This window comes from Trematomus bernacchii, unplaced genomic scaffold (assembly GCF_902827165.1).
Source record: "Trematomus bernacchii unplaced genomic scaffold, fTreBer1.1, whole genome shotgun sequence".
NCBI lineage: Eukaryota > Metazoa > Chordata > Actinopteri > Perciformes > Nototheniidae > Trematomus > Trematomus bernacchii.
The window spans coordinates 21,987,280-22,006,014 of record NW_022987739.1 but is presented as its reverse complement, the minus strand read 5'-3'; the positions used below and the strand labels follow the sequence as shown (position 1 = coordinate 22,006,014).

The 18,735-nt window shown below is 41.3% G+C and overlaps 1 protein-coding gene across 1 annotated transcript in view; it reads left to right on the top strand.

Moving 5' to 3' along the window:
• The window catches only part of gmds (GDP-mannose 4,6-dehydratase), a 171,889-nt gene extending 153,454 nt beyond the window's left edge, over positions 1-18,435 (top strand). The window contains exons 10-11 of the mRNA XM_034146121.1: positions 16,574-16,642; positions 17,895-18,435. Of these exons, the coding sequence (XP_034002012.1) occupies positions 16,574-16,642; positions 17,895-17,957 (132 nt within the window). The 3' untranslated portion in view covers positions 17,958-18,435. The remainder of the gene's footprint in view (positions 1-16,573; positions 16,643-17,894) is intronic.
• Positions 18,436-18,735: the final 300 nt, after the last annotated feature.

Here is an 18,735-nt window from a genome sequence, read left to right as displayed (position 1 = left end):
TTCCTTGAGAACTAAAAAAGTGATTGTGCAACATTTCCTCTCTGCCAACTTCACAGTAGTCAACCACAAAGAAGACTTTTAATATGAGAAGTTCAGATATAGTTCTGCATCCATACAATCATTATTGACTTACTGCTTTTTACTGAAGCATCAACTATGTCTGGATATATTACTATTACTATCTCACTTCTTAAGGTGATGTCATCCCTCTGGAGCCTCTTGTCTTCATTGTGATCAGCGTCAGAAAGAGAAAAACGTATGCGGAGCTCAGTGCTGCGAGATTGAGAATGACAGGAAAGGCAGGAAGGAAGGAAAGGAAAGGAGAGAGTGAGTGAGGGAATGAGGTGTAGCACCGGCTCGGAGCGAGCCGCTGAGATTTTAATGTGTGCCTCTGCGAGAGTGTGTGTGTCCCATACAGCGGTGTGTTTATAAATCACAGTCGGGCAGTGTGTGTGTTGCAGGGCCGGTGTTTCCTGCAGTGTAATCTGAGTCTCTGGTGGAATGTGTGAACCACATCCGACTCCACTCCACTCGAGCCCCCGACTCACTCAATATCCCACTGTAAACAACCCACCTCTGCCAGGGTTTCTGGAACGGGACAGGTAGAGTCCCTTAAAAAAAAAAGAAAGAAAGCAGGATACAGGAAATGCTTCAAAATAAAAGCACATTGCGTTGAGTCATCAGCTAAAGTCAGCCCTTGTAGGTGATGTCGAAATGTGACTTCAGAGTGTTTTCTGCAATGAACCTCCACCTCTTTGACTCTTTCATTGAGTGTGTGTGTTGGTGTGTCTGTGAGAGAGAGGTTTGGACTAAGAGGTTAATTGTAGTGTGACCCCTCTAATGTCTTTCCCTGGCTTGTTATCTTGATTGGGTAATTAATTCTGGGGCTGCTCTCTTCAGTCGCCCCAGTATTCACACACTCATATGTCTATCTTTCTCACATGTATATATATACACACACACACACACACACACACACACACACACACACACACACACACACACACACACACACACACACACACACTCGAACCCTACTGAACTCAGGAGCCCCCACATTCCTGTAACCCTAGGGCTGCTCTGTCGCATTACTTTCCCTCCCTCTCTCACTGTCTCACTTCTTGCTCAATTTATTTCTCTTTCTCACTCAATCATTCTCTGAGCTCGTCCGTCATATTTTGCTGCCTCCCACCTCCCTGCTCAACTGCTCCTCTCTACTTGGAGGACGTTTTCACAGCAGTAACAGAATGTACAAATAATCCACTCCAAGTATTAGAAATGCTTCCAAAATGTATATAAAGAACAACTTTTTTTCCAATTTTTTACTTTTTCTAGCCCTGGTTGTTCGTACAATCAGTCGGACAATTGATCTACTTAATTATCTGAACCACAAAAAGTGTACCCTCCCACAATGTCAGTAATGGCACAATTAAACCAGGCAAGGCAATTACGGTGGTTCAACCGGTATGACAATCTGTAAACTATGATTGATGATCACCTTTGCTGTTTCTCTCGCCCAATAAAGTTTAGTTTGATGTTTTATCACTGCTCATAGTTGTTGCCACATCTGACCTACTTTTTTTAACCAGACTGATGTCCCTAAATTTGCACAATAAGAAAAAACGCAAAGTCATGATAGATGATTGTGTTTTTTTGAAAATGCTATGAACAAAAGGTTCCTGCTGTATCAAAAGTGTGTTTATGTCAGTATTATACATACTATATATAATCAGGACTCATGGAGAGCAGTTATTATTTTAGCAATATGCAAGTCTTTGCATCGATATTGGGTGGAACCCAACTATTCATACACACATCAATACTCACCGCCTAACCACAGGTGAAGTGTGGAGACTTAGTGTTCTACATTGTGCACTACAATGTTTTCACCATCACCAACATAAAAGGAGACTTGTATCCACAGGTTTGATGCTCGGTCCATTCAGGAAGGCTTTCGACATACCTGCTCCTGCTCAAGATGATACAATAATGATGTTGGATAATTATGACTTATGCACTAAAGGAATGGAGATAGTTATTTAAAGCGGGGTTGTCTGAGGTTCTCATCTATTCTTAGTGCGTTACTTACAGTAGTTGGCAGTGGACAAAGCCTCAGTTTGGAGAAACAGACAGCAGCACAACAGCTAAACAATGTACAACTGGACAGGGATGGCAGCAACATTTGTTTTAGCTACTTCAAAGAGAGGCCCCATAAAACTAATGCTCTTTGGGGTTTCCCTTTCCTGTAGTGTGTTATTTAGGTTTTTGTGCATATAAATGGTCTGCAAAGGCTAAAGTTGACTCCACAGGAGTCTGAAGTTTCTCTCCAACACAGTTCCCCCATGCCTGCTTTTATTTTGGTAACTATGTGATTCGATAGTCACATTTTGTTGTTAACAAAGTTTTGCATCTTCATAGTAACTTGTGATAACAACTGCAGTGACATCACAATTACAATATTTACCAGGCAAATCAAGTGAAGTAGCAATATAGAACGGCATATAATGGAAATACTTAAACAAAGTACCTCAGTTGTACTTAAATACATTACTTGATTGTGTTTAGTTATTTTCAATAACTGCTCTCTCACCTCTCCTCTCTGAGATTATTTGCGATGTAGCATGCTCTGTCTGCGGGACGGAGCGGCCGCTTCCTCTGAGCGTCAGACAGCTCGCTGTTTTTGTCCCGGCTTTATCCCTCTATCACCAGCTAGCAGACGCAGAAAGAGAGAGTTAGTGTGAAAGAGTTTCTCCTACACACTCACACTCTCCGACTCTCCCTGTTTGGGCACGATTAGAACGGCAGATTATTGGGGCTGATAAGGTCAGGAATGCTGCTCAGAGGAAACGCCGTTCTGGGGGAGATGTAGCCTATAGAAGACTTTTACCTCCTCCTCCCAATGTGTCATCCAACCCCCCCCCCCCCCCCCCCCCCCCCCCAACACCAAGCTTTTCCTCTCCTTCTGTCTCCGCTGGTGTGGCAGGATAAAGACAGGAAGAAGAGACGGCAGCAGGGATTGAGATCCATTGACCCAGGACCGATGGGCATGCCCATTCTAGCCTCCCTCTATCTGGTCGCCTTCCTTCAATACTGAGAAGCTTAATTGAAGATTCTTTAGGAAAATAAATGATAAATACCTTCAGTGTTCAATGGAGCCACTTTCCATTAAAGAAGTTGTTCCTGGGAAAATAGTTTGACAGAAATGCAGATTTACCAGAATATTTCCCCAAGTGGATAGTGCTCTGTAAAATAAAGAATCTTGCGGATATCCCAAAGCTTGAGGAAAGAATCCCAACCTGTTCGTACTCCTTAATATAGCTACAGGGATAGTGAAATATATGCATTCTCTTATTTTGGTAACCATTTAAAACATACAATCCATTATTGACTTTTGAACATTGCTTTCCTTGAAATGCAAAAACCAGCTCTGTGGTGAGATGATTTCGGTCTGTTTTCAATATGAACCTGCTTGTTTTTAATTATGTTTTATGATTGTTAATGGTTAAAAAGGATGTTTTTTTCACACTGACATACTAAACATTTTTATCATTTTAAAGCCATTTTCAAATATTATATTTGAGGTGCATGTCAACTCAGACATACCGTCTAAATCCAGAATTGCACCCTTTCTTCGCGCTTATTTAAATGCTTCAGTGTTTTTCTTCTTTTCTTCCTTGTTAATTGTCTCACAGTGCCTTGATTTATTTCAAGCAATGTGTGACCTTTTTTAAATGTCATCTACAGAAATACCCAATAGATTAAGATGGCTCCGAAAGGGCCAGCAGAATTCAAACCTGGTATATTTTAATGACTTCGATCACCTTTTAGAACACACTGCTTGATCCAAACTGTATGAGTGTTTTAAGTATGTACATGTCAAACGAAAGCCCAATCCTTCTTCTTAACCCGACTCAATGCAGAGAATGAGGGGAGGCTATAAGAGTCGGCGAGGAAGGAGGAGGTTGCACGTTAGCATGTTCATAGAGCAGCTGAGGTGAAAAGAGCGACAGATTAATACATAGTGTGTTGGGAGCTGAGATTTGCAGACTGCAAATTGTGTGTGGAACCACCTCGCCTCACCTCAACACTTTGCCAAAGCCTGATTTAGACACCATATATCACATCCAGTGTGTATGTGTGTGTTACATTATGAGCTTGTCCTTCAACAAAACTAGACTCTGTATCTCTGCACCTCACATCCTTGTCAACTTTACCCAAACAGCTCCTAAAATGGGGGTTGGTATGTGACCTATGGACTATGTATGTGTGATGGTGATTTATTGGTGCTGATCATGTACTGAATGGAATTGTTTGTGTGATACAAGAGGCCTTTCAGGGTCTATAAATTGTCCCTAATAATCTAAGAATTCATCAGAAGAAATAAGCACTTTTTAAAAATTATTATTCGCCCAGATTTTTTTCTGTGGGGATCATTCTAATAAATACACTGCCAAGTCTGTGAAATGTAGCTCAAGTTGAAATGTGCTAATCCACATTTACTATATTTTCGAGTAAAACTGGTATAGTTTATTGTGGCTTGTGTAGTTCAATAATCCCCATAACCACAGTTTATGCAACCCCAAAAATCAGCCAGGACTAAACAGGTCCAGTTGATTCCAGTGATACAAACCAGTTATGTAATGTGCAGCAAGATGAACAGGATCCCAACGTTACATTTATGCGACTTCTTTCTGCCGATTGATATGACTACAAATAATCCCTTGATCCTACTTAACAGCGATCTGTTCACCTCAGCAGCAGTCTGTTATTAAGAGAGATTAATATCCATTGAAATGTCCTAATTGACCAATCGGAGTCGAATAGTCAACTAAGCCGTGTAATAATCTCAGTACTTTATTGTTTTATCATAAATAAGAAGAATACATATGCACACAGTTGTGCAATACATAGAGAAACCATACTGGGCAATTTAGTTTCAGAAATTAAGGGTTATTAGGAACTATTTGTATTTACAAAAGAAACACTTTGTATGTTTGCATAGATGTGTGATATGTTTCCCCTCTCATAGAGCAGCAATAATAGCATCGTTTCTGGTGAGATGTATTTGTTTAATTTCAACAGTCATGGACAAACAACAAAAATAGGAGCCAGATTTCTCAAGAAAAAAAAAGTACAAGAAACTGTTAAACAATCATCATCTACCTAAACAGTGAGGCTGGGTGTCAAAGCCCAGACAGTCCTCTCAGTGCTTTGAAGAGATTACAAAACAATTAAGATAAGACGGGATGACATTTTTCTCTCTGTATATACCTCCCCCTCTCCCCCTGTCCCCCTCTCCCCCTCTCCCCCTTACTTTTTGTAGTATGATTGTAAAGAATGTTGTTTAAAGAAGGGAAATTATGTTCGCCTTTGATGTCTCCTGAAATATGAAACACCCAGAGGCTGATAGAAAACCACTACACACACACACACACATACACGCACACGCACGCACACACACGCACGCACACACACGCGCACACACACACATTACACAAAGGGTTACTTCACCCAATCTATATTATACAAATGCGCAAACAGACTAAACACTTTTTCACTTGTAATGACCTAACTGCACAGTTTCAGTTTGACCTCAGTGAAGGGAACATGTCACCTGAGACCCCCCCCTCAATCTATTTCTCCCTCCCTCACCTCTCACTCTCTCAGTCTGCTGCTTTTTGCTGACTCCAGGAATTATGATCTGTTTCCCGTCCGCAGGAATAATAGAATACAGGAGGGGGAGGGGGGGGGCAACAGCTTAGTGGAACAGTAGTGAGGTGTGTGTGTGTGTGTGTGTGTGTGTGTGTGTGTGTGTGTGTGTGTGTGTGTGTGTGTGTGTGTGTGTGTGTGTGTGTGTGTGTGTGTGTGTGTGTGTGTGTGTGTGTGTGTGTGTGTGTGTGTGTGTGTGTGTGTGTGTGTGTGTGTGTGTGTGTGTGTGTGTGTGTGTGTGTGTGTGTGTGTGTGTGTGTGTGTGTGTGTGTGTGTGTGTGTGTGTCCAGATGTGAGATATTTTCCTCTTCATTTCCATAAACTCACATTAAACGATTTTCAGTGGACACACACAGAAATTCAAAACTTTGATTAACGGCCATAAATCGACGCCCCCCTGCCGTTATCTTGACAGTAAATGCCTTACGCTGGAGCAGGCGGCGGGCTGTGGATCCCTCTCGCCTGCCAGAGCCTCCTGGGCACTTACCACTATCGGCAGCTCCAGAGTGTGTTTGGAGTGTGAGGAGTGTGTCCTCAGCCAAGTAAATATTTATCACACGGCTCCCTCAGGAATTTTAATGAGCACTGATGGAGAGCAATCAACGACAGAGCCTGAGGAGATGAAGTGTAGTGACAGTTTGTAATGAGATGTTTGGGTTTTTTAATATCACCAGTGGCTTTTACTGTTTTCCTGTGGAGATTCACATTTTACTGCTCTCCTGCTAATTGTTTCCTGTTGTGTGTGTGTGATCCTGCAGTGGTCCGTCTTTAAATCAAGATGTTTTCTCTTTTATGGTGTGTGTGTGTGTGTGTGTGTGTGTGTGTGTGTGTGTGTGTGTGTGTGTGTGTGTGTGTGTGTGTGTGTGTGTGTGTGTGTGTGTGTGTGTGTGTGTGTGTGTGTGTGTGTGTGTGTGTGTGTGTGTGTGTGTGTGTGTGTGTGTGTGTGTGTGTGTGTGTGTGTGTGTGTGTGTGTGTGTGTGTGTGTGTGTGTGTGTGTGTGTGTGTGTGTGTGTGTGTGTGTGTGTGTGTGTGTGTGTGTGTGTGTGTGTGTGTGTGTGTGTGTGTGTGTGTGTGTGTGTGTGTGTGTGTTGTACATACTCGTCAGGGTGACAGGGCCACCCTTTAGAGGTCACTCAACACATTGTGTGCAGGCTAAACTGCATGGGGAGTCGGGGAAGGAAACTTGAGCTATAACTCACACAGCTCTCTCTGTCTCTCCTACTCTCGCTAACACACTCTCACACACACACTGGACCTGACCTATCACCTCTCTCTGGCAGAGGCTAATAACTGTCTTAAAGACACAGCATCTCAGAATAATGTAATATGTAATTCACCGATACTTTATAACCCCCAGAACTTAATTTATCGTATTAAATAAATAGTTTTTCCCAGATACATCATGTTGAATGTTTTCCTTAGATGGAACAGTGCAGCAGTACAAAAGTCGTGGATTTATTTATTTTACTTATTATTGTATAAACATTCTATAGGGTCAATGAAAAGCAAATTATTTATTCAAGTAATGTTTCCTACTTTAAAGCAACTGAACAGGTTTTTCAATTGTAATAATACACATACATTGTAACATCATACTGAATATAACATTTGAAATCTTGATCAGTTTTATTCATGGGCTTTTTTACTATAATGTTCATGCATAATTCCAAAGCAATCCAAAAATGTAAATCAAAATATATAAGATGCATTAATAAAATAAACTTGACTTTTAATTAACCTATGCTTTTCTGCACAAAAGTCTCTCTCTATTATTTTTATATTACATTTCAAAGTTTCCACGTAAAATACATTAGTTTTGCCAAAGCATAAAGATAAAATGTTGATTTTAATATTATCTATTGAGAAAAGAAAAGTATCATAAGTCAGAATTTAACTATTTCAAAAGTCTATCTTATGTATTTTACCTTCTACTTTACTGGTTTCAACTTTTTTGTCTTGGAACTTTTGAAGTCAAACAAAGTCTATGCTTGACCTTTCATGAATGACCTTTGTTACGTTACTCGCTATTGGCTCTGGGATGCTAGGTGCCCAATTGTTTCATTTGAATAGTTCTCAAACTCTCTAGGACTTGGAAACATTTGAGTAAGTTAAGGAAAAAACATAATTCTGTGTTATATCTTCTTCTTTTGAGTCTTGTAAATCATCTCATTATCCATGAGCTTTATCTTTTGACTCCTTGGAGGACGGAGAAATCATGTTCTAAAATGTTTTTATTAAATAAATATTAAGTCTGTTAGAACAATTTCCTACATACAGATGAAACCTTTTGTGCTTTAAAGTAAGTCAAGGTGTCAAGAAATCGACCAGTGACAGATTTGTAATTCAGTCAGATCAACTAGGAAAGATGAAGCTCTCTTTTTTTTGTTGGGAGTGTGTCCCCCACCTGCCCACCCTTATACCAGCTCTCACACCTGGTACCACGGTGATCCCTGTCCATACAGACAGGAAGCAGCGTCAGGGCTCTGGAGGGAGAATGAATTTGTCCTCTTCGTCCCTTCTTCCTGTCCCCATAGCCATTCATCCTGGGTATAAAAAGCCAAGAACCAAGTTGAAGTTCTTCCATCTAAACCCCAGCGAGGTCAAAGGTCAGAGCGTCTTGGTCTGGTCGGAACATCTGGGTCTGTTGGGGACATGGAGACCGTGGGCTCCAAACTCTCACAGTGCTCCCGGCCGTTTTATCTGATTCCCTTTGAAGTCTCTGTATTCGCATTCTCATGTCCACTACTGTACAAATACCAGAGACGCTACTGGGCTTCCAAAACCACATCATAGTCTCACAGCATGCAGCCCTCAGAGAGAGAAAGAGAGGGACTTGTTTTCTTTAGAATGTTTGATGTGTCTCCCGTAAGTGTGTGGGTTTCCAGTAGGAAGAAAGTCAAATAAAATTAGGGAAATTTAGCTTTTTTATACCCTTCTGTACATACCAGTGCTGTAGGTGCTTGTGTATGTGTGTGTGTGTGTGTGCACTCGCTAATCCATGTTTGTGTGCGTGCCCCTTGTGTGTTGTGAGGTCAGCCCCGCTTTGCTGTGTGATTTATGGAAAGGCCTTGCAGTGATACCAGAATTCCTTTGCGTTAAATGCCTTCTCTGAGTGCCTTTTACTGCCTGTGTGCTTTATGGACCATGATCACACTCTATTCGTCTCTGACTTTTACATTTCTAAAGATTATTTTTTATGGCGTTCTGTCTTTATTAGAGTAGAGAGTGTAAGGGAAAAGGCAAGAAGGGAGGAGTCAGGTAGTTGGCCAGTAGATATTAAAGTTTGGATGTTTTATTAGAGCTGAAGAGAACTCTTCACGTCTGAGCGTGAGATTGAATCATCAAGGGTAAGGCAAGAACAGTCCTATAGAGAGGCAAGGTCTATTCCCCTGTTAGTATGCCTAGTACTTGCGAACTATACCCATGTAAAAAAGTTCTGATTTGGAAACTTGAATCAATTCATTTTGGATTTTGAAACAATTACATTTGGTTGAGCATCTACACTGCCAGTTTTTGTACTGCTAAAGCCAATTCACAAATGTTATGTCTCTGGCAGCTCTTCCGCAGCAACAACCACTAAGACTTATTGAAACTGTAGTATTGAGTCGTTTTCAACACGTGAAATTCAGAAACAAAGACTTGTGTGTCTGTGTTGAGTAACTAGCTAACATAAAATGAACGATCAACATACTCTCACAATATCTCACAATAATCTGCTGCGTAGATGATGGGCATGATGGAGAAAATGATGAAATTGCATTCAGTATCACCAGTGCTCTGCCTGCTCTGAAATCATCATAGACATCACAACAAATGAGACTGTGGTCTACATTTTCTCCCAATTGGTTCACATATGAAAACCGTTTGCATGCGAGTCCTCACCCTCTTAATTCCTGATCCACTCCTCAGAGACTGTGATGCTAGGTCTGTAACAGGGTCTCGGATAGTTATTGGGCGTAGTTCATTGACATATATCCTCTTAAATGTGTCTAATGCTCGCAGGTTGAGGGGCACATTTTGTCACGGCTAATCTTCGGCTCTCTTCTACCACTTGTTGTTATTATCACGGCTGCATATTTGCAGACATGGGCAGAGCAGTGCTTTAAACAGGATGTACCGAAACATTGGGTTTGGTTCCAAATCGGATCCATATGAAGATTATATTGTTCCCCCATCTGTAAGTAGTTCGTTTTGAATTATTTGCTACATGCTCTGTTTGGGGTGAGTTCACTTGGCTGCTCTTGTTAGCAGTTTGGAAGCAGCTTTTATTCCATTGAGCCGTACACTCTGCACACGGATCTGCGAGGGTGAGATTGTCTGTCACCTGCAGAAATCCTGGTTGAGACAGACCAGGCGCTGGATTAACTTCCTGGATGCTGAACTGTGTGGTTGTCTGCTAAGACGGCAGGCTTAGCCGACAAGAGTCTGATTTCAACAGATGTTGTCCTGCCAAGCTCAGACTGAGATTTTAGAGGCCAGGGCATGGCGATAATGCTGATAATAGACATGATTATTTTACTTCCCGGTAGCACTGGGTATTATTTGAATGGTTTTCATATTAGTGCCAATACAATACCAGGGAGACCACCAAGAAATATCATAAACACAATCAGCAATAGAGGAACATTACTCAATAATATCTGATCAAGAAAATGAAAGCACGATATGTCAAGCATCTGATGTCAACTTACAATACGTGACATTTTGGCAGTAAAGGTCTACCTCCTGAGTCCTCAATGATTTGTAGCTGGTCAGCAAAGAGAGCAATCAGCTGGATTGTTAACTACAACAACATGAAGCTTTGCAACATTAATAATCAGCAATCATTTTCTTTTCTGGCAAAAGGCTTACTAAAATTATGATTATTATGAATTGAGTTATTAACCAACCCTTGGCCAATTAGTCGATTTATGCTTTCCACTTGTTTGGCCACAAGGGTCTTCGTGTTTTAGTTATCGTCCTCTGCTCATACCTGTGTGGACTATTAGCCCGCAGCCTAATTAGTAGTCTGGTTTTGGGGGCGTGTGGCACAGTGGATAGAGCCTTGGTGTTGGGATCAGAGGGTCACAGGTTCAAACCCCACTGTAGTCAGCATGTCGTTGTGTCCCTTGGCAAGACACTTCACCCCAAATTGCTCCTGTGGGGATTGTCCACAGTATTGAGTATGTAAGTCGCTTTGGATAAAAGCGTCTAACAAGTAACATGTAATGTAATGTAATCTCGTACATAGAAAGGTGATGGCACAGAGCTACAATAATGTCTTCTCCATCTCCAGAGACAAGACGTCTCAAGACAACAATCTAGACAAGATATTTGTGTCAGTTGTTCTGATTTAAGTTAATTTAAAGGGGACCTATTATGCAAAATGCACTTTTTAATGTCTTTTATACATAAATATGTATCCCCGGTGTGTCAGGGAACTCACAAAGTGTCAGAAAACAAAACCCTCTCTCTTTTCCTCCGTACCCAAATCTCAAAAAAAAAAAAAAAAAAGGGGGTGCTAACAAGCAGATCCAGAATTTTCGCTCCTATTACGTCATTGGCGACATCCGGCCGACGTGACACGTCCCAACCTATCGTCTCCGGCACACGTGACACGTCCCAACCTATCGTCTCCGGCACACGTGACACGTCCCAACCTATCGTCTCCGGCACACGTGACACGTCCCAACCTATCGTTTCCGGCACACGTGACACGTCCCAACCTATCGTCTCCGGCACACGTGACACGTCCCAACCTATCGTCTCCGGCACACGTGACACGTCCCAACCTATCGTCTCCGGCACACGTGACACGTCCCAACCTATCGTCTCCATATACAGTCGCAGCTGTGTGTCTGTGTATTCAGCAGGATGTCTGCAGGAGGCACTTAGAGTAAAGTTGTTATATATATAATACATATAATGGCACTGTTCTAGCGGTAAACACTTAAGGAAGAACATGTCAAGCTATGTGCTGTACAGGGGCGTCGCCTGGACCTGAAAACATTCGGGGCTTAGCCCACAGTGGCCGCGGCGCTACAGTGGAATTTTTTACTTCAACACTCCCCACACGCACATACACAGTACACCCGCGACTGTTACAATGAAGGCTCGATAATCATCTCACGGCATATAGGCAGGGGTAAAGTGCTATATTTTATGAGTGGGGGGCGGACCTCACCTCCCCTAGGGGGGTCCGGGGGCATGCTCCCCCGGGAAGATTTTTTTTTTAAATATTGAAGTTAAAAGCATCAATCTGGTGCACTTTGAGAGCAAAATTAAGAGATCTGTGGATACCTCTCTCAACACCCATATGAAACAGAACTGTAAACAGATTCACTTTTTCTTTATGGATATTTTACAAATCACTCTCCTTTTAAACTCTATTCTTGTTTTACTGCCATATAGTATTTCATAACTGTTTTTCCTTTATTCTCTTTTTTTTAATAACTATAATGATCATATAAACGTGTGCCGCGGAAATAATCTTTTGAATAATTTGTGACCAAACCGTTTGAGACCCACTGAGATAACTTAGACTAAAGTTAAGTATCTAAACACTCAGAGAGTCCTTTAGCTCACCTGAGTCTCTCAGTCTGAGAAGAGAGGACTCTCCTCCAGCTTCTTGTGGAACAAACAGCTCCTTATGTCCGTTAGTGCAACTAGCTAACCAGATGCTAACAACACGGTCCCTGCTGGCACCGGGCACCGGTCCCTCTATCTCCCTCTCTCTCTCTCTCTCTCTCTCTCCCTCTCTCTCTCTCTCTCTCTCTCTCTCTCTCTCCTCTCCCTCTCTCTCTCTCCTCTCTCTCTCCCTCTCTCCCTCTCTCTCTCCTCTCCCTCTCTCCCTCTCTCTATCACACTAAATGCGCTATTGCCACACACACACAGAGCCGAGCTTGAATGACACAAGCACACGTTTATTTCCATGCAACTCTCTGATTGGTCTGGTGTCATGCCTCTGTTGCATTCACTGAACACGGGAAATTACAGTGCTGCCGTCCTCTCTTGTGTCATGATGAGGTTCACGTAAAGCACGGTTAATGTATTATATTATTGAGGGAGAATTGTCCGGGGCTACAGAAAAAACATTCGGGGCTAAAGCCCCGGATGCCCAGGCCAGGCGACGCCACTGGTGCTGTATCAGAAACAATGCGCGGCGTGTTTTGGGAGTAATATGCTCTGTGTTTACATTAGCAAGCATGCTAACACTCAGAGCTAACGCTGTAGGCTACTGGAGAGAATATGTGTAACGTAATGTCCTTGTGGTAAACCCTGCGAGAGAGAAAGGTTTGAGCTCCATACTGTTTCAGAAATAAAGCTTGAAATGGTTGGGAGCATAATATGGCATTTAATCACCGCAGTGTTTAGCTGAGCTTCTCCTGGTAGAAAACTCTCTTAGCAGGGGAAAGCTGCGTGACGCTACAAAGGGGCGTGGCTAGCAGCAGCCATTTCATTTAAAGCAGAATCAGCCTGTTTGGAACAGGGCTGCAATAGAGGGGTATGAGCAGTATGAGGCATGGCTACAATGGGTGATCTTTTGGTATTTTAAGCAAAAAACTTCACAGATATGTTTTGTATAGGTATGGCCCTACAATATATTTTTCAAATATAGCATAATAGGTCCACTTTAAGTAAATCAAAGATCGATGGCAACTGAACAAGTCACTGGGGTCTTCTTAGGTTGTATTCTCTCTCTTCCTTCATCCTTTGGTATTTCTTCAAGGGGACACTTTGTCACAGCTTTGAGTTTGTATCAGTTCATTGAATCATGTTTGGACACACACAGAAACTAAACAACTTTCTTGCATTTTGTTTTGCCATTGACCTCATGACTTCAGATGAGACCCGCCCTCTTGGCATTTAGCAACACAGGAGTCAGAAAAACTCAAATGTTACACCTGATTTAGCTTCTAATAATAATATATAATGTGTTACACTTCATAGACTAGCTCCAGTGTTCGTGACGAGACCAGTTGATGTTTCTTTCATGCCAGCTACAAAATGTTCTCCATTACAAACCCCAATCAATATAATTATCAAGCAAGTGGATTATTTGAGGTAATTGTGGAGTAAGTCACCCTATAATAATTACATTCAGCCCCATGATAAATTATGTCTCATTGCTGTAGGTAATTACCCTGAAAATGTTCCCAGTTATGGCTTCAGAGCCAACAATTGACGTGAGTAATGTACAGAGCTGCTCACAAGAGAAAGGGCTGTTTGTGCTGCCGTTACGGACGGAGGAGAAAATGGGCTGTAGCTTTCATCTGCGGGGCTATATGTGCACCATGTGGAGTTAAAAATAAGAAGACCTGGAATTGAACCGCGCTTTCAAACTGTGCAGTGTCTGAATCGGCCTGTACTTGTTCACTGTGTTCAGTGTTCTTGCATTTGTGTGTAATCAGAAGTGTGTGATTAAACGCTGCTGAGCCTCTCTGAGATGAGGGACCCTGCTCTCTTAAAGGCTGAACTATGCCAGTGCTGCTGTGAGCGTTCCTCTGTAATAGGATCACCCAGTGAAGACATTTTCAAGAGGTTCAACGTCCGATAGAAGCATTGCTCTCATTTTTCACTGTGTTGTTCTGGTCCTTGGGCTGTTTTTCATGGTTTGGGCTTAGAATCTTGCTGCCAATTAATGGAAATGTTGCGCCACAGCATCCAATATTTCAGACAAGAATGCACCGCTACGTTGCCCCAGTTAGGAGGAAAACCATTTCCTGTTTCACAAAGTCACGTCCAGAAAGTTTTCCGAGGTAGATGTCGAAGAACTGGCCTCCATAGAGTCTAATCTTCAACTGTATCCAACACCTTGTACTGGATGTGTTCAGGCCGTATCATGTTTCTTTTGTTACCCTGTGATACAAGTGACAACAGGAAAGTCTGCCTTTTTTATTTGGGAGTATAAAACTATTCAGTGCCGTTGCTGAATTTACTTTTTTTTTCTCAATTGAGTTGGTCTTTGCTAGTATTACTGAAAAGGAGAATATTTCCATTAGATTAGATTGACTTTATTGTGAACCTCAGTAGAAGATTGTTTTCTGCTTCTCCCATGTGCGACAAAGGCATGTATCCAACACACCATCAAAAACATACAAATGTACAGTAAACAACAAAGAGTTGCACGTTATCGGGGAAATTATTAGTTTTTCCTGATATATAGGCCCAGATTTCAATGTGAAAAAATAGAGGAATTGTTGACCTAAAATCCGTAAATGTTCAATTTAAAAGCATCAGTGTGGTGCCTTGGAGGCTAGATCTATAAATAGTTTTTGCAATAAAATCAGCCCCATAATGCAACATTTAAAGGATGAACTTCATGTTTGAAGACGTCTCGGGTAGATGACCAACATGGCCGCTGACCCCTCACACTAAGGAGAGTCCGCCCTGAAGTGCATTGTGAGTTTATCTGCCGCCATTGCACAATAGTCTTTTGCATGAATGGCAAAGTCGAAGTTCTGTGACGATAGCGGAAAGATTAGTGTGCAGCCCTAATACAACATCCGAGGCTTGAAGGAGAAAACCAAAGAAGCCCACGCCGACCAATCACAGTGCTTCCAATTCCCCGCTATTTTTAAGTTGGGGGCCAGGTTAGCTAAAGCAGCTACATACATCTATTCTGTGGCTAAACTTTAACAACTTAACACTCAAGTATAAGTCAACTTGAATCTTCTTGTAAATTAAAACAAATCCCTGCATTTAGGTTCCAAAGTTTTGAAGACGTAGGTGGTTTTAGAATAATATGATTAGCAATTACATGTAAGTTAAATTAAATAATGTCATAATTGTAACCTTCATGCAGAGGCGAAAACAACTTCAGAAAGAAAGGGGGAGAGCAGCACATAAAACAAAACAAAAAAAAGATAAATTAAAAGTCCTTTGAACAAAGGATTTTCTTGGAAACTTCATTTATTTTGGAATTAGCATGCCAGATACAGTGTCTGTAATTTAAAAAAAAAGAAGATTCCTCAGTATCGGGTTACTCCACAATGTTTTATTAGACCCCTCGAGGCCAACATGTGTGTTTCTGAAACAAACTTAATACTGTTGATGAAACAAATTGAGATGGAAATAGAAGTGGGAGAAAAAAAAGAGTCAGAGTTCTTGAAACTGAAAGGTTCTTTTTCAGTCGCTTTGGTGGTCTCAAGAAGGGGTCTCACTGGATCGTGAACCCGGTGCATAACACAACAGGGGGGAAATGAGTAAGGGGTTGAGTAGGAGGAGGGGGGGGGGGTGAGTGGGGGGTCTTGGGCTGGGGGTTACACCACCAGAGTCCCACAATTCATCATGCTCTGGCACCGACGGGGGCTGTCTGGACGGAGCCGAGGAGGGGGATTGATGGCCAGCGAGACTCTGTGACCTCCCTTTTTCCCCGAGAGAGGGGACACTCTCTCTCTCTGTGTGTGTGTGTGTGTGTGTGTGTGTGTGTGTGTGTGTGTGTGTGTGTGTGTGTGTGTGTGTGTGTGTGTGTGTGTGTGTGTGTGTGTGTGTGTGTGTGTGTGTGTGTGTGTGTGTGTGTGTGTGTGTGTGTGTGTGTGTGTGTGTGTGTGTGTGTGTGTGTGTGTGTGTGTGTGTGTGTGTGTGTGTGTGTGTGTGTGTGTGTGTGTGTGTGTGTGTGTGTGTGTGTGTGTGTGTGTGTGTGTGTGTGTGTGTGTGTGTGTCAGAGCAATCATCACCCCCCCCCCTTGCGTCCTGTTAAAGACAAGTTTTGACATTGAGTTACATCCAGTACGTCTTTGTGAGGACGACACGGAGACGATGGCTGCAGGTTTCTCCTCCTCAGATTAGACGTGACAGATAATCTGTTTTTCTTTCCTCCATTTCTCCTTTCCCCGCCCCCCTTTTGTCTCTCTATCTCTCTATCTCTCTTTCTTTGTAACAGGACTACCTACAAGGCGACAGCAGCAAAGCTTTCCAGAGGTTGGGTTGGAAGCCAAAGGTCACTTTTGAGGTGCGTGTCACACAGTTGATAGAGCTGGATAGAAAATGTATATGATGATTTGAATGAGGAAACTTTTCCACACAAGTACAGACATGGAATGATTGGAGTTAAAATATGTTGCCACAGAAAGGACTGTCCTAAAATAAAATGCCAAAGAATACCTTTGAATTAGGACCGGTTTGAAGCATAAAGGACCAGGAATGCTGTAACTGAGACTCTCTATGAATCTGTATTTCTATATTTATCTACAAAGGTAGACGATGGGTGGAGATAGCATGGTATGTGGATAGTGAGATGAAGGATATGGTATTTCTTGTATAGTGACTGAGCACCAGCCCAGCTTTTGTCATCAGACTACTGACGCCCATAACATCAAACAATTCATTAGACAATCAACAAATAAGCATCTATTAAGGCACACTTTTAAGTCTCAGAGTAATCAAATGTTATGTTAGCCTGGTGTGACTAAATATACAATGTGTTACGTGGAATGGAATATAAAGTGCTACCTTAATAGAACATTTTTTTAAAGGAAAACAATAAAAGAGAATATGTTTTTCACTGGATTCCAAAATATAGCAACATATTTAACTAAATTACATATTTAACTAAATTAGCTCGCATATTTAGATATGAACTTTATTGACTGAAAACTAAAACGTTGACTTTAGCATTATCACTTTCAACTAACCTAATACGGTTATGTGTAATTAAAACAACACTATACATTTAATTAAAGCTTTTTCAGTGTATCATGCTTAACATCAGGCAAAGGTTTCCAAACTTAAAAGCAAAGACCCAAATAACTTTTTTGTAATTGTATTTAATTATAAGCATTAATATACACAACTTCATTTTCATATCATACACTGTAGAGACTGAAGGGCTGCATATTGTTAAATATTATTTTGTGTTACTGCTAATACGCTGCCTGAGATTGATACAAATACCACAAATATTTGTTTAAGTTCTCAAATAAACTCTGACCTGACAGTTCCTTTTCATTTAGTTAGATTTTTCCAAATTCAGTGCAGGGGATACATTTTGGTCTGTAAAGCATTCAATAAATGTCGGTTCAATATCTGGCCTTAATCACCAGTCAATAAATGACTAGATTATGTTATTGCTGATACTGAACGGGCATTTTTATTAATGGCAGTCCTGCGTTTTCTAGATAAAGCAGCTTTACTGGGTTTTTGTTACTTATTTATTAAACTTTCCTTATTCATGAAACTCAAAAAGCGTTGTGTTGCCTCTGCAGGAGCTGGTGAAGGAGATGGTGGATGCTGACGTCCTGCTCATGAAGAAAAACCCAAACGCCTGAGTCCAAATCAGTCATTCCATCCATTGTAGCACTCCTGTTCCAAACGTGGCGGGAACATGCTGTATTTTTATCTTGATGACATTTCCAAATGAAGTAACTGTGTCTTTGTTGAGAATTAACGTAACCTTTCATTGCAGTCTTATGTCTATTTCGTTATATGCATTCTATGATTTCTAATCATCATGTCATTTCAATTCCATTTTGTTATCATGTAGCAGAGATGCCTTTTATATTTCCACAATGATGATGTCATTATATATAAATGGCACATTTTAAGGGTTTATTTATGTTGTTTGTTTATTTTGATTGTAATTGAATTGATTTACATCAGTCAAATAGGTTGTTTCTGTCAGAGGATGAAACGGAAGAAAATATAAATCAATGAAATAATAAAGTTTTTATCTCTTTTTGGAAAATACAATTGATTGTCTGACATTCAATGAACACATGTTTCATCAAATAAAGATTGGTCTTTTTACATGTTGTCCTAGAGAGTCTTTAATGCTAAACAACTGGGATGTTCTTTTATTTTCTTGTTCTTTTTTGTGTGTTTGTTTATGTGATTATCCTGTTAGGCCTGCCATTGAAGGTGTGAATTGAAGGCAGCAGCAAGCAAATCTTCGTGCAGGATTTAAATGCAGGTATGTCAGTCAGGTAAGTGTGTGTGTGTGAGAGTGTGTGTGTGTGTGTGTGCCCAGGTTGTGCAGAGGTCGGCTGGCTCAGCTCCTGTCGTTTCTCTGCAATTTGCTCGCTCCAGCTTTCCAGGGTTTTTTATTTC